Source organism: Apteryx mantelli, chromosome 1 (genome assembly GCF_036417845.1).
Source record: "Apteryx mantelli isolate bAptMan1 chromosome 1, bAptMan1.hap1, whole genome shotgun sequence".
Lineage (NCBI taxonomy): Eukaryota > Metazoa > Chordata > Aves > Apterygiformes > Apterygidae > Apteryx > Apteryx mantelli.
In genome coordinates, this window is record NC_089978.1 from 69,840,542 (window position 1) to 69,862,935 (window position 22,394).

Consider the following 22,394-nt stretch of genomic DNA (forward strand, 5'->3'; position numbering starts at 1 on the left):
TTAAAATTGCAAACAAATTGGCAAGTTACAAACAGACTAATTCTGTTGTAAAATTTTTGCATGATAAACTTCTGACTTACTTTAGTCATATAAAAATTAGTGTCAATGAATCTAATTTGTTTTTGATTCATGGCAAGGACCAATTCTGGACTGTAAACCTAAATAGTATTTCAGATTCAAACATGTTTATGGACAAAAATATTTATGGACTGAATGATTTAATAGTAGCAACTCTAAAAATTCAAAGAAGTGTCTCCAAAAAGCAAAACAAAATATAGGTTCTGTTACTGCAGAAATTTTTGCACATGGAGTTCAGAGTTTGAGTGTTTGTTTTGTTTTGTTTTTTTAATAGAAATGCATTTATTATGGGAAGAACTAGGACAGAAAGTATAATTAGCAGTTGAAGCAGAAATCACTGAAGTGCCCAGCCAAGGGAGTTGGTTTTATTTCTGAAATGGAATATGAAAAATTACAATCTCTCTTGCAAACAAACTTCTTCATTATACTAGAGATGGACTGTGTCAGATGAGTAAAGGTGTGAGCAATGGACTTTATCACAGCCTGTAAGCTTTCTTTCCACTCCCAAAAGACAAATATTCTAGGCCTTGGCCATAAAATGCCTTTAAGAAAAGGACTGGAATCTTAAATTTGATTCCAAAATCCTTTGGGAACTTAAAAAAAAAAAAAAAAAAAAAAGTGACATGCTGTAATATTAGCTATATCAAGACGACATTTGGTAGCCTTTTAAAGCAGTTGGAATTTCCTCAACCTTGTAACCTCCTTGTGTTCTGGTCCTTAAGTGTAATGTCCGGCAGAGTGGCAGTAAAGGTGTGAATAATAGAGGCTAGATAATAATTAGCAAGGAAGGAGATGAAGTTTCCCAATCAAATGGAGACCATAATATTCTTTGTTTTCTAATTTGAGTTAGGCAGGTGAGATACTTCCTTGACTGTTACTTGCTTTATATGCCTTTCTTTGTAATATTTCTTACATCTATGCTAGCTCTTTCTTTTGCTCCCTACAGTGTTACTTTCCAGGAATTTTTTCCTCCTCTGTCTTTTAGTTGTTGCTTGTCTTACAGTGAGCAGCGGTTCCTACCGCTGGAACTGACCACAGTTCTTCTCCAGGACCAGTCTTTGGCTTAAGAAGACAAGCCGATAGCTTCATTTCTTCAAGTAACTAATTGGGAAAAGCTGATTTGCATTTTCTGTTCCAGCTCATAACTTACCCTTTTGTCTTTCAAAATCTGATCTACTAATTTATTAGTTGTTGTCCCCCCACCCCCGCAGGAAGTATAATGTTGTCAGTCTCTTCAATTTTAAGTTGTTTTTTTTTTTCTTTTACAGACCGAGACAACGATTGGCCTCAGTTCATATCAACAGAAAAGGTAAGTGTGATTTTGTAAAAGTTTTATATAGTCATCCTATCGTGGGATTTCAGTGACATTTCTTCCATTAAAATAATTATAAAAGTTTTAGCGTAAAAAAAATTAAATACAAATCTTGTAGTCTTTCGGTTATTTATATCATACAGAGAAATTTAAGCTAAAAAGTTAAATCATATTCTGTTAATTTTTAAACTATTGTTTAGTATTTTTGTGTATAGAAATACTTCTGCTAGGAAATCTCATTTTTATGTACGTAGAATATGTGAAGGACATGAAGGACAATTTTTACCCATATGAAAATGATTCAGTTAAATTTTTCATGTTTTATAGGACTATTCTTGCTAATAAGAAGCTCCACTGTGTTGCATTATTAAAAGAAAAAAAGCCCACTGTAATCATGTGAAGAATAATATTTTGAATATCAAGAAGATTTGGATAACTAAATCACTTAGCATATAGAGTAAGCAGTTAAAGACTTGAGGAAGCTGAATTGCTTAATTCACTTTAATATACACTGCAGTGTGTAATTCTGTGGAAACAGGGAATAAACTGAGACTCTACTTAGTAAGATGATTTAAAAAAAAAAACTCTAAAGTTTTGTTAAGAGAGAGAAGACTGCCTTTTTTTTTTGTCTGCTCCAAAAGTTTTTGGGTACCTCGTGACAAACAACTTTATGATGTTACTTTAGATATTCCATTTTTTTCTTAGAAAACTTAATCTGTTATTGAAGAGTTTTGCATGTATGGTGTCTGAGAAGCAGAAGTGAGCCCTTTTCTCCCTAATCCCTAATATTTTTTTTTCTTAAGACTCCTGAAATATTCCTTTGCATTTAATGGATTGCATTGAGTATCAGTAATGACGCATACTTCTTATCGTACAATAGCATTCAACTAATTGGGATGTAAAACATAGCTTGTAAGATGGATTTTTCACAGGCTGTTCCCATTTCCTTCCCTATGTTGGATGCCTAATTTTAGGAAGCCTGGTGAAAGGACTTTTTTTCATTCAGAAGATTATATGCAAAGTTCATGTTTTGCTATGTATATAGGTGCCAAATTGTGGGCTTAAGGGCCTCTCTTGGCAACAAGTTTTGAAAAATCTTAAAAAAAAAAAAAAGGAAAGAAAGGAAAAAAGAAAAGAAAAAGAAAGAAAAAAAGCAACTTTTTTAATTTTACATTTAAAAATCCTCGATCCTATATGCATCACTTACCACCAGCCTTTCATACTTTCTGATTTGACAGTGACCTAAATCTTGTGATGTTAATTCCCTGAGTTGTGTGGAAATGTTGCAAACTTTGACTTACCTAATATTAAATTTCTAAGCATACTTGGAATTTGGGGGGCGGGGAGAGAGAGAGTGAACATGAAGATGTTGAAGAAGCATGTGAGGATGTGGCAGGCTTTCCACTTCAGATGAATTTAAAATAAATTAATTCATGTCATCTTTATCATGATAATGTAAAAGAGAAGAGTTAATATTATGCATTGAAATAAGGCAATTACCCTAAATATTTTAAAATGAGACTTGAGGCAATTTCTGTGTTATACTAACATGAATTTTGTCAAATTGTATTATGCCAGCTTCTCATTTGTGTTTTAATTAAAAAAACAACTTAGCTTTGTCATTCTGCATAAAACTTTAAACTTCTTGTTGTTGTATCTTCCCTGAATGTTTCTTCTTTCTTTTTCTCCAGTGAACTGAGGCTTCTCTCTTTCCTTCAGGACCTCTGCCCACTTATTTCTGATCCATTGAGTCTCTCAACTTAAACTTTCCACCTAATGCTGTTAATAAACTCATTTCTTTCTACTTGCCTGTTACACTGGATTAAGCAAACAGCGCTAGAATGTGCTTCACCAGATTGTTCCCAGAAATAATCACTTCCAAATATGTATTCAATGCTGATTTCTCTTTTAACCACTTAAACATACTGTACTTCAGTTTGCACAACTGTACTGTGATATGAGTGAATTACCACATGTAAGGGCTGTTAGACATTATGCTTATAGACATGCACACTCTGAAGTTGTGAGCCTGTTTAACATTAGCTTCCTTTTAATGACAGTTTATTGTTTGGTTGTTTGTAGCCTACCTTTCCTGAACTATTCATCATTTTACATCTCTAGCCCCTTTCATTGTCCAAAAGTGAAGAACCCACTTTAATTTCCATATGAAAGATATTCCAAACTTGCCATCATCTTTAGAGCTTTTTCAGCTCTGCCATACATTTTTTGAGGTAGGGTGATCAGAACACCACACTATTATGGTATTTGTCATTCTTTTATGAGCCCCAGGTTGTGTCTTTTTAAAATAGAGCGCAGCAACGATTTTTTGGACCTAGGCTCCTCTTGGTGTTCAGTCTCTCACTGACTTCTGTACAGCTGAAGGAAGAAATGGTTCATTTTAATTTCTGCAGACTGATAAGGTCCTGTGGGCCAGGGGTACCCTGCTTACTGTAGCCTTCTACACTCCACAGTTTATAAACCAGTTTTAATGTGTAATCTCACTGCAGCTGACAAAAATAACTTACATTTTGTTGGTCCATGACATGATGATCCTGCATAAATAGGCATTACAGGAGTTAGAGAACGTAAAGTTCTGTTATTTACTCTGTTAATTCCATATATGAACTTTTATAAAAACTAAGTTTGTATGCAGAAAGCTGGATGGTACAAGGGGATGCTGTATTGATACATTTGTTCTGGCAGAGTGTTTTGAAGATAGATGCAGCATATATTTGCAAAATGTATTAGCAAAAACAAGAACTGTAACTTGCTGAACCTGTAATCCACTCAGGTAAAACTGCCTCTGCATAAGTTCTTTACTATGAGATGTTTGCTAGTGCAGCTGTACCAATCACGAATTGCGCCCAAATGCATTCTTGACAAAACAGAAATAAATGAGAAAGGTCTCGCCTTAGTTTTGTTCAAGTCTTACAATAACAGGTGTTTAAATGTGTGAGATAGAAGTTACCCATTTTGTTTCCTCAGAGTATCATATGTTATGTTAAAATGGCTGCATCTTGGTAGGAGAGCAGAAAGTATCGCTGACAAGGTAAATGCTCCAGGGGAGGTAAAACCCTTGCGGGGAGGTTTCTGGAATGCAGGTACGGGGGAGGCAGGAGGAGGAAAATGTTAAGCAAGGAACCTGCAGCACTAGCGCTGCTCTTGAGAAGAGGTAGGAATCAGACATAGAGTTGAGTCTCAATGGCAAAAAGAAGATGCCTTTACTGGGACCTAGCAATGATGTGTAATTTCTTTTATCACCCAGGAAACAACTGAATTTGGTGGTACGTGAACATGGGACTAAGGTCATGGATTAGATTTGTTTTCAGGCTTTTTTATTTTAATATCTCATCTGAGGAGATTGTTTTCTCTGTTTTACTCTGGTTTACAGATCTGAAAAATCTCCTGGTTTGCCCATTTTAAGAGGAACATAGAGTCCATTGCATTTCAGAGCCCTGGTCTATTTGGAGTTCAGTCACAGTGTGATAAAGATTTGCATCATAAACTTTTCAATGCCATATTACAAAGTAAATATCTGATTTGCTGTCTGTGCATTATTGCTTTTTCATTCAGCTGTCTAGGTGGTTTTTGAAAGGAGTTGCTAAAAACTGTAACCAAATTTCTTGTTCATGTTCTTCTTTAGGTGATTTATCTTATTAGTGATTTTAATTCCTGCTTCTTGGTATAGTTTGCAGATATTTCTTCCCTATCTAGACAATTTATTCAGTTCTTTGATCTGCTTTTTAACACTAATTGGAAGTAGGGAAATGAACAGTGCATCTATTCAAGCATCTCCCTGTATCCTACCCCACCCCAATCCCTCATGAAGTATTGACTTTGAATATCATTAGTATGTTTCCTTGATATAAGGTTGGCATAAATGAGTCAACCACTAGCTGGGTGGAGTTTATGAAAAACCTTTGTTGCTAGTCTTTTTATTCATCTGCATTTACTTGATAAATAACTGGCTGTAGCCACTGCTCTAAATGGTCAAATGCTTAATGGCAGTTCTTTAGCTCCTGGGAATTAATTTTCTCACTGTGATTAAGTTTAATAACCATATTTCTAAAATCACCTTACATACCTATAAAAATCTAAATACATTTTTTTGATATATGTGGCTCAGCCTTATGTTTTAATATTCACATAAATTGATGCGGTCAGGGAAATATGATTGGTTACTTAATTTTCAGCCAAAAATGTTCCATCTTTGAGGTGGTTCTTTCAAGGACATTCTGGCACAAAAAGTATCCCTGTGAAATATTTATTTACTTTGTCACTTAAAAAGTTCTCATGGTTATTTTTGGAGACACTTTCATTTTTTTGCGCTATTAGAAACAACTAAGTAATAAAATATTCTTATGGCTTTCTGCGAGTTTGTGTTGCTAAATAAAATCAAGAGATCTCTTGCCATTTGGCAATTTAGTGCTGATGTCTTTATTTCTTTTTATTGGTGATTTACGGCACTGGAGAGGAAGTAAAACACTTCAAACAGCTGCTAAAGTAATATGGGAAAAATAACATGTAGAGCAATGCTTAAATTTGAATTTTCCACAGTAGCAATTAAAGTTGGTACAGATAAGATTGTGCAGAACACAGACCTCCTCCAGAAATCTCAGAACACCTAGAAAGGTAAAGTGAGGATACAGAGAAACTGATACCACCTAGCTTTGCAGAAATCGTGAACCCCTATATTTGTAAGTATTTTGGTCATCTCCAAATGCAGAGATGTCCAATGATGATTCAAATTATCAGTGCCTTATGTTCTGATGAACAGCAAAGCTTCTTAAATGCTGCAGAATGTCCCTAGGTAGTAGGCCATTGTGTCTCAGCACACAGACATCCGTATTGCCTACGATCTTTCCAAGCGTTGGTTGGTATTTCAGGCATCTTTATAACTGTATCTGGGATTAAGCTTTTTTGGACTTAATGTTGTGCTTCTGTGAATCACATCTGGTAGGTAGCAAGTTGCTTTTGGTAGTAGCAGTAAAGTGGTTCTAGTAGTTGAGGGAAATGCCCTCTCACTCTGGTGACAGTAAGTGGTACAGCGAGGGAAATAATTGTGTCTAGGACTGTGTGTGGTTCATTCTCAAGACTCGCTTTTAAAATCAAAGCTCTTGGAGTAGGGAAAAGGTGTGGGGGATATCTTAAATCACTGCCAGGAACTAGTCATTCCTGAAGCTTTGTAAGTTCAGAGGACTTCTGGCTAATCCTTCATCCACTGGAGCTGGTTGGCAGACTCTGGTCTCTTTCAGTTGCATCTTTCTCTTTTCATGTATATTTTTCTGGTATAAGACTGGGAGCCATAGCTCTATATGCATACATAGTAATTACCTTAAATGTGATTATGCTGTAAAGTTGCCCTACCCATGGGTGTATCCAGCCTTCAGTGAGCAAGTGCCCAGCAGAGCAGACATTATCATCTGTTTGCAAGTCTGGTGCAAGTTGACTCATGTTGGGCCTTTCAGTAGGCAAAGTTGGGAATTCCATCATTGCTTTTTCCCATTTGAACCTTATTACAGTTGTTACTTTTATTATAATAATGGGCATTTGTTATGATGCAACAGCCTTTACCAAACTTCAGCCGTTTAAAAAAAATCTGTATTGTCTAAGGGGCTACCCAGGATATAGCCATGCATTCTGGGAAACAGATGCTGAAACTTCACATGTAGGTGGAGAGCTGTGTTCAGGTGATTGTTCGGGTTAGGTGAAATGACACTTAAATGTATTTCTGAGGCATTTGAAATAATGATCTTTCTCTGAACTTTAACAAGATTCATTAGGCTATTTTAGCTATTTTACTTCTTTCAAGAGAACTTGAAACAAGTATTTAGGTACAGTCTGCAAGCTGGCTGTAAAATTTCATAGCTATTCGATATTAAATAAAACTTTTAGTTAAATGTCTAGTGCAGTCAGACATTGTAAACTTCATATTTATTGTTCCCAACACTTCCTCCTGTCAGTAAAAGCAAAAAATCCACAAGTTCAGGTGTACTGTGAAATAAAATTAGTAGCTATTGTGCCATAATTTCACACTTCATTTTTGTTAATCTTATAAATATTTCTGAAAACTTCCCTGTAAATAGGAATGGATATGTTCTTTTACCAATCCAAAAATGAGGGGTACTGGCTGGCTGTTCACAACTTAGAAATTAGAAGCAATCATAGTGCATTGGCAAAAGAACTATTTTCAAAATTATTCTAGAATAAGAGTAGCTTCAGTTTAGTTTTAGGATTATATTGATAAGAGCTGCATGAACTGCTTGTGCTTTTCAGTTTAAAAATGCATTATAAACGTTTTTTTGTAAAATTGGAGCATAAGCTTTAGTGAGAAGGTGACTTTGAAGAACTGTTCTAAACTTGCTTCAGCCTTTCAAAATATTGCTGTTAATACAAGTTTCCAATTTTATTGGAAAGTCTTTCATGTTTGGTACCTCTTTAACTTCACAGAATGTGTGCTCAGCAAAATGAAGGTTTGGTTTTTAGCCTGCAAAGGTATACCTTGGCTACTGTAGAAGAGTGACAGCAGCACTTAATAGCTTCAAGAGTTGTCATTTTCTGTAGATCTGAATACAGTTCTTTCTTATCGGTGTGTATTGCACCTTCTCTTGCACTATTTTGTAAGTTAGATATATATCTGATAAATACACACACATGCACACACACATGCACACACACATGCACACACACATGCACACACACATGCACACACACATGCACACACACATGCACACACACATGCACACACACATGCACACACACATGCACACACACATGCACACACACATGCACACACACATATAAAAGCTGCCTGGACTATATATACTCTTGCCCCAGTAGCACTTCAATTTTGCTGTGTGGATAAAGCTATTTTTAATGGCTAAACTCTAAGCAATGTTGAAGATGCTTCAACATCCTCCCTTAGGGAACTGTAAATCATAGATCTCCCTATTCCACATATATTATACTTAAGTGTGAAGACTGAATTGTGGAGTACTATTGTGAGTCATTAAGACCTATCTCTATTTTTATAAAACATGCCGTTGGTTTGTTGTGCCATTATCATTGCCCAGTTCTAAGCTATTAGAGAATATAGTTAAGATTGCATACCCCGTATAGCTTCTATAAATAGCTTCCCTGTGAAATTGGAGTATGGAGTTCTGGAGTATGGAAACGCATCTGAATTTGATCATTAAATAGTTTTCCTGGAAGTACACTGGAGGGAATTAGATTATTCCAGTTGCATGGAGGTGTTCCTCAGGCCTTGGCTGTTGTAGGGCCAGCTGCAGGCGTCCTCCACCTCCTTGCTTTTCACTCTGCTGAGGTGAGGTGCAGTTGCGTAGTTCCACCACCCTGGCTGGGTTTGTGGGGCTGCTCCACAGCACACCACCCAGGCTGGTGGGTTGCAGCTCTGTCTTTGGGAGTCTGCCTGTTAATGCACAATCAGAAAACAAAGCTCTAAAACAGGAGTGCTATCTAATACCAGGAACAAAAACATTTAAAGAAAAAGGATTTTAAAAGTATAAGCAGTCTAAAACTTGTTTCTTCAGGTAGCAGTTTCTGAATCCTGAGGACTACTCTTGGCTCAGTGCACTGCCAGTTGACTAGTAGTATGAATCTCATCTGGATCAGGTGTGGACATGTAGCTATAATTCTCGGTCAAACTTGTCCTAATATACAACATAGAGTGTGTACTAGATGCACATTTTTATGCTAGTTTGGGGTCAGCTTTGGAAGGTTTCATAATCCTTGATGCAGCATAAGTTTTAGATCATCCAGATTTTTAGAAAAAACTTGATCTGGTGGAAAGAAGTTATGTAGGTCAGTGTTTTGCATCATTAGGCCACAGTAGTTTGATCAGATAATGAGTCCTAAGATCTGAAATTACTTGTAGTCAAACCAATAGCCTCATTGTTTTCGAAATTTCCCTTTGTATTTTCAAGTGCAAGCTCCTCCTTCGTCCTACATACTCCTTTCTAAACTCACTGCCCAGATCCAGAGTTTTCTGGTTCCAAGCCTGTTTCCTTTCCTGCATTCTCTGGGCAATTCAAGAGCCATTGATATTGAGCCATTGTTTTGCCTTTTCTGTTTAGTTTTTCACTGTTGTCTCCTTGTTGTATGTTCATTATATATATTTGAATTATAGTCAATCCAAAATGAAGTGTTACTGAATTACAGAGACAATTAGGTGTGGTCACAGTCACTTCATTCTGAATACAAAAATGTTTCTGTCAATGAAACTACTTTGTGCTCTTTCTTGTAACTTATGTTCTATGTTGTTGATTGCACTCTATATGCTGTAGCTGTAGTGGTAAAATAAACAGTGCAAAGGAGTGTTTCCAGATAGTCTGTAGTCTTTACTGCTGAATTGTTTGAGTGGTATCTGAATTTTAGCCTTTGCCTGTTAGCACTCTCCCAAACAGTTCTCGGGGGGGAAGTTAGTACAAGTCAATGACAGTTTTCAGAGCAGAGTCACTGACTTTTGGAGTTTAAGAAGTTTTAATAGTATAGGCATGGGCTGTCTTCTCCCATATGGCCTCAATACTAGTGAATGGCTGCAAGATTGTTTAATTTAATAGTGTAAGTGTAGCCAGAGAAACTCATGATGTGTATATAAATGGCTTGGTTGTATGTTCTATGCAGGACATTTGGATATCGCTATGAAAGGTAATATAAACCTATTATTTAGGTTATTGTTTGACTTATTAGCCATCATTGTACAGAGGAAAACTATTTTAATTATGTCCACTTCCAAGATTTGTACTCTTGCATAATCTTTCATGGAGGCATCATATAGTCACATCAGTGGCTGGTAAAATTACGGTATTCTGACTGGACAAGTTTGTCAAGCTGTTTCTTCTTTTGAATTAGTTACTATGTTGTTAGTATTAATGATTCTTTCACCAAGAAAAGATGATTTGAGATGGGGAGAGAGCAAAAATGTATCATCTACAATATCTATTACAACACTTCAATTTTTCTTGCAGTGTATCCCTGTATCGGGGAAATTGTCGACCTCTCCGGTTTGAGCCACCAATGCTGGACTTCCATGAACAGTAAGTTGGAAAGTCTTTTGGATCTATTTACTTAGACAAGTAGAATAAATGTTAAGAGCACTTGTAACTGATGGAGGAGATTATATATGTAAACTGCGTTGATATATTGTCCATGAGTGTAGTTAGCCTATGTATTCCAGCCAGCTGGTGTACTTAGTCTTAAACATCATAAAGCTACACATCTGCTGCCATGATTTCTGTAGTGTCTTTGGGTAGAGGTCGGTTCCATTGACTAGCCAGAGCTGGAGTCTGTACTTACCCTTGTACAGTTGCTCTAAAAAGCGGAAACAGTTTTACATGTAGAATGTAATGTACTGAGGTGAGGTTATCTTTCTGTTTGTATGTGACCCACAGTCCTCCAGTGTGTCCTATTTTACTACTGCTTTCGATGGTAGATGGGATTTTAAAGGTGCATTACTTCCTTCTGACCCTTGTAGCTTGTTCCAGCCCTCTTGTAGGAGTTTACTCAAACTCAATTCTACTATTTTAAGTGTTTGACCACCTTGTGAACTGTGAAATGATCCCCTACGAAAAGAGGGAGAGGGTCAAACCTTGTTAGCAGATCTGCGGTTGTTAGAACAGTAATGAGGCTCGTGACATACAGCCTCAAAGACTCTCTGTCACCAGCTCAAGCCATGTTACACTTTGCAGCTGGTTACTGCTTTAATTATCAGTGGTTGACTTTAATGGTTTACAGCAAGCATGTCTGTGGCTTTTCTAAAGGATAAAAGAAATGGAGGAGGAAGTTTTTGTTTAACACTTTTAAAGATACACTTCTTTATGATCAGTTCCTCTAAGAACTACTTTAGAGTCTAGCTTCTCTTGCCAGTAACTGGCTACTACGTATAGGTATTACAAACATTTTCCTTTTTTAACATTAAAAGATAGTTACAGAGTTACAGTTGGTGTTGCCTCTGTGCATGATTGATAATTTGGTACCATGTAAACTGAGTGAGGTTGTTTCAAACATTTTGTTAACAATTCAATAGGGGAAGAATACAACCAGCAGGGATGTGCACAGTGGTTCTTGTGACTTAAACCTCCCCCATCTTTAACCGGCCCTGCCGCTGCTAGATGAAAGACTGTTTTAGTTACAGATAACCCACAGACTATTAGCAAAAATACAGTACTGCTTGTTTGTAAGAAAGGGTAGTGTGCAGCGTGGTGACTACAGAGATAGGCAAGGAAGCTTCTGTGTATTGACTTGGTGTAAACTTTTGTGTTTAAGAAGGAAGAGAGCCTGCAATGTACATTGTTTTGGCAGAGTGATTTTACAGAAATGGCCATTGTACAAAAGCAACCTTAATGTTGCTAAATAGCAAAACTGTAAGGAAATGCTTCATTTTGCAAAGATTGTGTTCAAGCTAACAAAACTATAATAACTTTATATGTGAACTCCTGATTAGGAAAAATGTAACAAATCACTCTGTCCACTCTTCCTTATTCCCTCAAACTTTTGATACATCTAGCTTTTGGGGGTTTTGTTTTGTTTTGGTTTTTTGTTTTTTGTTTTTTTTTTTGTCAGTAACTGATCACAGATGGGATATTGAGGTTCTAAATTGAATAGTAGAATATCTTATGATAAGCCTCACTCTATTTTTGCTAAAACAAACATTATAGCTATAATTAATAGGAATTATAGTGGTGAATACAATTCAAACTTGTACAACAGTTACTCTAACTACTTAAAAATTTTTGATTTGGAATTAAGTGAATTTTGCAAAGCTTTCGATTCATAATTACAGAATTTATTACACTTGAAATACATTTTTCTACAGCTTTTCTAATATGAATGTGCTGTATTGATGTACTAGTTGAAATATCTAGGGTTTTTTTAATCTATATTTTACATGCTTATGTGAAGTAAGCTACATCTGCTTCTTTTCTGTGTGATTTCCAAAGATACCTTCATTTTTTTTCTTACTAAAAATAGACTCTGGACAGTATCATAAATACTTTTTAGCTGTGTGTTCTCCTTTATGTTTTAGCTTTCTATGCAAGCCTTTCCTGTCAGAGCTGAAAGCAATAAAATAGTATAGCTCTAGTACTGGGAGAGTGCTGATTTTTATCAGTTAAAATAGGGAGCCAGTACGTTAGATCTTGGTTCATTATGTGCTCCATTTATTTTTTCCAATAGTTCATTATTTTATCTGTTGGAGTTGAAATTGTAAACTCAGGCAGAAATCACTGTCCTCTTAATCTTTACTAAAATTTCAGTAAGATGTCAAAAATAATTTTTAAAAAGGTTCAGACCTGCAGCCGCAAAGTTCAATCTAAAACCTGTACTTAAGGCATTTAAATAAAAGTGTACTAACTTTGAGAGATGATGTGTAACTCGACCTTCTGGTGTGGACAAGCACTTTGGAAGTCAAATAATGCAGACTTAAGTTTTTTTCTTTTTTATTTATTTTTTTTAATATGCAGGCTTTTCACTTTGAATTTCTAGCAGTTCTTTATGAGCTAATAATGATTTTTTAGAAAATGCACAAAACCTTATCACTTAGTTTCTGAATAAATATGGTATCCAAAACAGCAGTGTTTTGTTAATAGGTAGCATTTAGATCAAGCTTTTTCAAAGTTTTTTTTTATGCTGAGCTATCAACATGTATCAAAAGCAACAACAAAACTACACCCCTCCCTGCCCCCACAATTCTTAGCTGTGTTCTTTTCCTTATAATCTCTTTTAATATATCACTCTCCCCTGTTGCTTAATGGGAATGGAATAATTAAGGTTTTCTAAGATGCAGACAGTAACCATTGGGTTGTCTTTCATAACTTTAGCAGTTGGTTCCTCAGAGGCTATTCCAGCAGAACAGTTATCTCTATGACTTTCTGTGCTTGAGACAAGTCTTCGTGCAGGTGGCCCATTTAGATTAACATCAAAGCACACAGATGAAGGGCAGCCGATACGCTGTTCTCGTACCTGCTTTGTGTCTTGATATGATGCCTTTATACATGTTAAATCAACTGTGAATATATAAAAAGTAAAGTTAAAAAGTTCTTCAAAATTAAGTTTTTACTAGATGTAATTACTAGATGCAATTTTTGATAATTGAGTATTTGAATATTTAGTATTTTAGGATACTAACACAACATGCTGATAACTGCTGATCCTCAAAATTTTAAAATGTGAAATTATTTTAAAGCTGAATTTCTCTTCTTACCCCTATTTCATAGTAATGATTGGTAATGTATGAAATGAATGTGCTTTTAGCAAAAGTCATAGTTCTAATCTGTGTAGTTGATCAGCCCTTGCTTCTGTGTTGAAAGGAGCATCTTGCTTCACTGAATCTGAGAGCAAGGTGCCACTTTATAGACAATGTCTAATGTTTCCTTGGTAGTAGGACAGCATTCTACAAATCTGTCTTCAATTTTTTATCAACTCATCTCATTTTGCACTTCCTTTGAAATTCTTCTGTATGGTTTTCATGTTTCTTGTTTGTGAGCTCGGTCTAGTATTTGGCAAGGTATTTCTAAAAGCTTCATCTGGCCTTGAAAGGAATTGTTTGGTAATATTCAAATATTTCAGACCTTCCTGCAAGTATATGACTAAAAGTAACATAAGAGATAGGGAAGTTAGCAAATCAGTCTCTTTTGTTCAGGAACTTTAATTCGTAACAGTAAATACAGGAGAATTAATTTTAACAAGTAGAGAGTTTATCCAGATCATTATTTTTCTCACATTTTTAAACAACTATATTTATAAATGGTGAAAGGACTTAGAAGGTACCTATAATGTACAACCAAATATTTACACTGTACATTCAATACATTTTTAATGCATGAGAAGTTGCGTTCTTTAAAGGAAAAAGTTGCAGAATTAAACTTCCATTTCTTTTGGAATTTTGCTCAATATAAGACGACTTTTGACAGTAAATTGACATTTAGTCCAGCTCTACCTCTGTTTTGGTTTGCTTATCATGTTAGGCTGATACATGCTGCCAAAGCAAATAGTGCAGTTTATTACACTCTTAACCTAGTTCAAGTCCCAGTTGCTGGCAGGATTGGCTAAGACTATACTTGTAATGTTTTGTGTATGGGTTTTGATAACTCTTTGGAAAAAGTATGATTTATCATTATGGGATCCCTGTTTGATTCTGAATATATGAAGAACAGTAAATGCGCCATTTTATGTTAAGTGGAGACTAACTTTTGGTCATCTAATACAGAAGAACTTTCTTGATTTGTGAAAAGCCAGTGGAAACTGAAAGCTGATAAACAGTCTATAGGCCAGTGTAGTGATCCCTTCCATTTTCTTCTGCTTTTTTCTGTTAATGAGACGTATTTGCATTCTCAAACATAGATGCTTTAGTTGCTCTAACTTCAGTTATAGAAGTTGCTTGTCTGTGTCGCTCAAACAGTGATGCATATAGTTTAGTGTGAAACAGGAAAAACTGTGTACTTCAAATTCTCTGATCGTCATGCAGGCTTCGTTCGTTTAAGTTGGCTGTGCTAGCATTTTCTTCAGAATGAGGTACAGACAGGTACTCGCTCTGTCTGGAGAGGTAACCTTGTAAGACCAGCTTGCAACATTTCATTAAAAGTCGCCGCATACATTACAGGTCAAAAACTGACATATTTTTTGGAGCTTACTATCTCTGATCTTCTGAGAGGAGCTTTCATCTGCGTTGGTTCAGGAAGTTCCTGAGCTACAAATAGCTAGAGGCTAGGGGACTGCTCGGGCAAGAAGCTTTGTATGCTTGCCCCAGTCTTACACTTTTGCCTAGGTATCTGCTATTCACTCCTGTCCAAGAGATGATACTGCTTTAACCCAGGTGGACCTTTGATATGATCTGTTACAATTATTACAATAATTCTACAATTATTTTAGCAGTTGCCAAAGATGCTAAAAAGTATAGTTAAAATATAAATGGGGGAAAGATTTTGTTAGACTATCAAATTTAATGAGGAATTTGTCTGGACTGAATGTTGAGTATATGTATCTTTACTCCCAACAGTCCGAAATCTAAGTGGGAAGCCCCAGATTGACTTCAGTTCTCTCTCCAGTCTCATTAAAAATAATGGGCGGATGTAAGAGGGGAAGTGTTATCTGCTGAATTCATATTCTTTGCTTTTAGTAAAGGAATTGTATCAACTTTGTAAATCAAGTCTGCATTTTTACAGAGGCGTCTAAATTATAGGCACTAAGAAGAAATGTAATTGCTCTTTTAAAAGGGCAGTTTCTCAATCCATGTTTGCTTCACAGTGAATAGATGCTTTTGTGAATTAAGTTTGAGACAATAATCAAGCATTTTTTTCCCCAACTCTCTTTGCAGAAGCTGGTTTCCTTTAGTTGAAAGAATCTACCTCTTGACTTCTAAAGCAGAAATTAATTCAATCACAAGGACTTGCTTACAGTATATTGCAGATACTCTAGCTTGGACATTGGAAAGAGTGGAGTTGCAGCAGTAAAGAACTTCAGCACAGGCTTACTTATGCCTCTGAACAGGCATCTCACCAGATGTTAGTTACCATCTTCTCATCCCAGTTGTGGTACCTGTTTTTATCAGTGTAGGTGGACTTAGCGTTATGCAGGCACAAAAGATCAGGAGCAAAATCTTGCATGCTTTGACGCTTCATATTTGCCTAAAGGTGTGTTTCTGTACCAGCTTCTTGCAAGTGCTATCTGTGACTGCTCCAGGAAATTCTTCTGTAAAATTTGGCACCAGGCAATACTGTCCTTGTGCAGATCGTTATGACTTGGTAATCCACAGTTTGGAGAGCATCTCTTAGTTGATTACTGCTTGTGATACAGGTTCATTAAGGGTGTGTGGTGCACACTCCTTTACCTGGATTTTCTCATCTCTGATGAGAGAAAAAACACCTGAAGTTAGTTAGATTTCTGTAGATTTGACTAACATCAAGTTTAAGGCATATAAGCAAGGCTCTATCTGAGCAAAAGAAAATATTAGGCTTATTTTTACAAAATCAGAAAGGTCAATGAAAAGTTAAAAAAAAAAAAAAAAAAAAAAGTAGTTCTAGCAGTAGAATTCCTTTTTAGTGACATCTGTCTTTATCGCCTATAGCTCTGCTGTGATGTACCACCCTGATATCTGCTGGAGGGATAGCACAGCAGGGCACAAGCAATCCAGGAGTTTTCTGGAGTGCATTCGTGACAACTTTCTAACACAGTTGACTGAGGAGCTGGCAAGGAGAGAAGCTCTGTTGGACCTCATACTTGCAAACAAGGAAGAACTGGTCTGAGGTATGAAAGTCAGGGGCAATCTTGGCTGCAGCAGCTACAAGGTCATGCAGTTCAGGATCTTGTGAAGGGGGGGAAAAAAGCAAAAAAGCAGGATCACAGCCCTGGACTTCAGGAGAGCAGACTTTAGCCTGTTCAGGGACCTGGCTTGGAAAAGTCCTATGGGATATGGTCCTGGAGGTAGGAGGGTCCAAGAGAGCTGGCTGATGTTTGAAGATCACCTCCTCCAAACTCAAAAATAGTCCATCCCAACAAGCGGGAAATCAAGCAAAGGCAGCAGAAGGCCTGCATGGATGAACAAGGAGTTCCTGACTAAACTCAAACATAAAAAGGAAGTGTACAGGAGGTGTGGAAGCAGAGACAGATGACCCCAGAATACAGAGATACTGTCTGAGCATGCAAAGATGGGGTTAGGAAAGCTAAAATCCACCTGGAGTTGAAACTGGCAAGGGACATGAAAGGCAACAGGAAGGGCTTCTGTACATACATGAGCAGTAAGATGTGAGCCTGCTACTAAATGGGGCAGGGGCCCTGGCGACAAAGGACACTGAAAAGGCAGAGGTCCTGACGAGATACACCTGCAAGTGCTGAGGGAGCTGGCTCATGTCATTGCAAAGCCACTCTAAATCATCTTTGAAAGGTTGTGGCAACTGGGGGAGATTCCTAAGCTCTGGAAGAGAGCAAATGACCCCCCTATCTTCAAGACAGGCAAGAAGGATTCAGGAAGCTACAGGCTGGTCAGCCTCAGCTTGATCCCTGGGAAGGTGATGGAGCAGCTAATCCTGGATACTGTTTCCAGACATGCAAAGGACAGGGAGGTGATTGGGAGTAGTCAGCACAGATTTACAAAGAGGAAATCATGCTTAATCAACCTGATAGCCTTCTATGATGAGATGACTGGATTGGTGGATGAGGGGAGAGCAGTGGACATTGTTTATCTAGACTTTGGTAAGAGTTTTGATGGTGTCTCCCATAACATCCTCATAGACAAGCTGAGGAAGTGGGGGCTAGATGAGTGGTCAGTGGGGTGGACTGAAAACTGGATGAACTGCTGGGCTCAAAGGTTTGTGATCAGTGGCACAAAGTCCAGCTGGAGGCCAGTCACTAGTGGTGTCCCCCAGGGGTCAATACATCTTCATTAATGACCTGGATGGTGGGAGCAAATGCACCCCCAGTCAAGTTTGCAGATGACACGTACCGGGAGGAGTGATTTAGAGAGGAACCTCCACAGTCTTGAGAAATGCGGTTGGCTGCCTTTGCCACAAGGGCTCATTGCTGGCTCATGTTAACTTGTCCACCAGGACCACCAGGTCATTCTCTGCAAAGCTCCTTTCCAGCCAGTCTGCCCCCAGCCTGTACTGGTGTGAGGGGTTATATCTCCCCAGGTGCAGGACTTCGCACTTCCCTTTGTTGGACTTCATGACTCTCTGCTCATTTCTCCAGCCTGTCGAGCTTTAGTGAACTGTGATGTCTGCTGTGTGACTGCTTCCCTACTAGCTGTTTTTACAGGCTTTAGCCTCTCAAATTTACTGACTTATATTCCCCTCTTTTCAGCACTGGAAAAGTGTTCAGGACTTAAAAGATTGTTAATATTCAGAGCGTTTCCTGGGATATTGAGTTTTACTTTCAAACCACCTCTCTGATGGGAGCAGGCTGACACTTCAGTATTACCTGTTCATTCAACATATTTTTCTTAGTGTTGTGGTGTTTCACACAATATGCATCATAAAAAGCTGTACTTAAAACAGCTCTGATGTTAAGTTTTCAGTACATAGTTGGCTCTCTGTATCACATGTGATATACTAGTCCTGCAGATTTCTTTTGTGTAATACAGTGCTTAAAATCCACCTTGTCTTCTGTCAGTTCCCGCTGTTGTGGTGGACTGGAACTGTACTGCTTTATTCTTGGTTTTGGCTGTTAAACTCCTCTAAGAAGATTGGTTGGAGTGCAATGTACAAGGGGGAGAGGATGGTTGCCCCTTCTCGGGGAGCTACTGAAGTTGCTCAAGGGGAAGAGCAGCGTCCAGAAACCGCAGTGTGTGACAAGCAAGAGAATCACAATACAGAGCTGGTGCGAGCATGTCTTCAACTGGAGAGACTGAGAAACTACAGTGAAAACTAGGGAGCAGACAGGTAAACCTCAGAAGTGATTGAAAGAGCTTTCTTAAGGGTTGGAGAAGGAGCACAGCATGATTTGCTGCCAGTCAGTCATTAGCTACAGTCCAGTATGGAAGCAAGAGCATGGTTGCAAAGGTAGGACATAGGCTGGGGAGAATTCTGTGTAAGTGAATATTCACAAATTGTCTTACCTTGTTCCTTCTAGTTACTCATTCTTCTCAAGATAAAATCCTAGCAAAGAGAAAGCAAGTTTCAGCTTCTAGCTGCTCATTCTTTTATGCCTTACACCGTTAGATGAAGGAACTGTTGAATACTGAGTATTTTCTTCTCATGAAAATACAAATAACTTCCATAAACTATATTGCCTGTGTTTGCATATCTTCATGTCTTATTAAGACAGCTCATGCAGCTGAAAATTAGAAAGCTTGCTCCAGTGTAAAAGAAAAAAAATCACTGTTCAATCATTATAACGGTGTATGTATAATGTAATATCACCCAGTATTGAACATAGGCAAAACCAAGCCTGGGATCCATACAGAGCTCCTGGATTTTTATTTTTTTTTTTTAAATAACAAAGTTTGTTTTAAACCACTTGTTCATGTGCACTAGCTGTTCTTGCTAAATTTTTAATCATATAGTTTAATGCCCTTGGGCTGCTGTAACCGAGTGAACTTTCTGTCTCGGGAATAGGTAAAGACAGCATCCAAAACTTGCAAATAATGCGATTTGCTAATCCATTTACACCACAGGTTCTCTGTACTTCTGGAGACCCAGAGTGTCTCCATGTATGCTGCTCTGTGTACTCTGGTTACACAGCCAAAAAAGAACTGTGTCTTAAAAAATTCTTCCATCTCATACTGAAAGGCCGTATGGAATAAGTGCCTTGTTGTCTCCAGATGCACCAATTTAAAATGGCAGTATGGGAAGTGTGAGCGCACAAGCACATCAGCCCATTTATGGGAGTGAGGGGAAAAGTTACGTGGAAAAAAACTGTGGTAGAAGCATATCTGAAACTGTAGGTTTAGAGTGAAAATAACGAGGGCTGCTTTGGATTCTGCGGAAGGAAGAAGAAACCTACAAAAATCGGAATTTGCTTATTGGCAAATATTATCAGAATGATGATATTTATGTACTTCTGTTTGTGTAGCAAAAAATTTTTTTCTTTCAGGCTTTTTGTGTCAGTAGAATCAGAAGGTAGTTGTTTAAAGCATGGCCACTTTTTTAAAAGAATGAATCCACGGAGAAATTGCTGACTGTAACAAGAGCTTGTTTACTTCTTTCAGTTGCCAGGCCGATAGACCATTCAAGCCTATCTCTACTAATGTCAGTGAAAGTGTTTAAAATATCGGTCAGAATTCAGGGGGTGATAGATAACTGTACTAGAAGACACTTTTCTCAGTTGAGCTTTGGTTATTTTTTAGCTGTGGGGGATAGGGGTGTTGGCACTGCTTTGGTATTTTTTTGGGTGGGGGCATTCTCATTGAAATTCCTCTCTAGGTTAATAAGCTTTTCCTTAGTAAATGGAGAAGAGATGTATAGGTTTACTGTTTGATTCTTTTGGTCAACAATGTAGTAGTTGCAACAGTTATCAAAACAGAGCTGATAAACCCTTTCTCTTTCTACTATCCTTTTGGATACTTTGTTAGGGACTTAACCTGGACGCTGGGTATTGTACAGATGACTGGTAAGGAGAGGAGTTGTATTCCTCATTGCTTGTTTGTTAAGTTAGAGAAGAGATTGAAATGATGGTGCGAAAAAGAAGGATCAGGAACAATTGCTTGTTGGTAGATGCAACATTAGGAGGATTGAGCAAGCAAAGCAAAGAGCTCTACAATAGTAGTGTGCAGAAATATGTATATTTTACTCTTAAAGTGATGGTGCCTTTTATTAAAGGTTCATAATTGTATCTCTGAACTAATACCATGGTCTTTAGCATCTATCTGTTTAGCCCATTATGTTTCGTGAGTAGAAGGTGCTGCCTGTTATCAGAATAACTTCGTAAATTGTGGTATAGGTTGATATTATCACTGAATCTTCTGTTCAGTGCAATCTTTAGTCTACAACAAACTTATGCTGCTTTACCTATTGAGACCACCCAGTTGAAAAATTATGCAACTACAATAGCACGTACTGATTTGAACTGTTAAACAAAATTAACAGAGGATGACAGAACAGCTGCCTCTTATCAATCATCACTACTTTTGGTACTACAGATAGCTATTCTTATAAATAGTTTTACAGTCTTTACAAAGTTTGGAGTCGGTGACATGAAAGGGGAACAGAATGGGTGTAAGCTTAAAGTTAAGAAGTAACTACTTTGAATTCCAAAATTTTGTTTGGAGCAAATTGTGATTGACACACTTAATTAGCGATTTGGTGCTGATGACTAATATGTCTGCATTACCAAAGTCTGAAAAATAATTAGTGAAACTGAAGCATTTCTTGTCTTGTAAGCACATATGAATTGCTGTAGGTAAAAAGAAACAAGCTTACTGCTTATGTGGAATAAATTATTAGCATGACTTGTTACTGAAAAAATTTTCAGTTTGTTTAACTGTGTGGCTCCTGCGTTTAGGCTTAAATTCTAGAATTTATCTCAAGAACCTCATTTTTTTTACTTGAGGTATGTGTAGTTGCTGTACATTCCATAGAGCATACAATAAAATATAGTACAATAGAAATTCTGGGTTCTAGGTAAGAGTACTTGCAATCTATCAGGAAGAAAGTTTTGTGTAGACTTTTGTCTAGATATGTTCTGTTTCCTCTATGTTGCTTTGCACAATTTCTTTTTTTAAGAGGATTATTCAGAGATTCTGGTGCAGGAATAGAAAACTTTCTGAAGTGGAAACCTGAGAAATAACGTTTAATTTCATATAGGTATCAATTTATAGGAACGATACAGTGTTTGGAAAATTTCAGAAAAATTAATCAATAAAATGATGAGAAAAAAGTTAAGTCCCTTGTGTTCCTTTATGGTGGAATTTGCATATATTTCTTCAAAGAAACATTTAATGGAAACTTTATTATCAGTGTTCATCACTGCTATATTTATTTCCTATCTGGTTTAATGAGACAAAGTCCAATTTTATATATCATTGATTAAATGCTAGAATTTTAAAAATATTTTCTCTTTCTTGACAGGCCAGTTGGAATGCCAAAAATGGAAAAAGTTTACCTACATAATCCTAGCTCAGAAGAAACAATTACATTAGTATCGATATCTGCTACAACATCACATTTTCATGCATCATTTTTTCAGAATAGGGTAAGTTGTTCTGCTTTCTCAAAATGAGTTTATCTGTTTTCTGAATGAGAGTTTGTTTCCCCCCTCCACTTCTTTGAATGAGCTACTTATTGCAATAATTACAGACATAAAACTAGATACCTCAGTTCTTGATCTCTTATTAGTTACCAAGTGAATTTGAACTGAGCATAGAAATATACACAAACCTATAAGAGGAGGAGGAGTGGAATATTTTGTAGGAGTTCTAACTACATTGGAAGTATATACTGACACTGACAGTTTAACATCAGATCTCTTTTGTTGCTGAAGTGACAAATATACTTTACTTTAGAGCACATACAGTAACAAACTGTTTTTAGAATCTTTATGAAAATTGTAAGTCCAA

The 22,394-nt window shown here is 37.1% G+C and overlaps 1 protein-coding gene across 1 annotated transcript in view; it reads left to right on the plus strand.

The window, feature by feature from the left end:
* The window catches only part of TMEM131 (transmembrane protein 131), a 105,434-nt gene that overhangs the window by 29,550 nt on the left and 53,490 nt on the right, over nt 1-22,394 (plus strand). Inside the window, 3 exon segments of the mRNA XM_067294343.1 lie at nt 1,347-1,387; nt 10,378-10,446; nt 21,907-22,030. Coding sequence (XP_067150444.1) covers nt 1,347-1,387; nt 10,378-10,446; nt 21,907-22,030 — 234 coding nt within the window.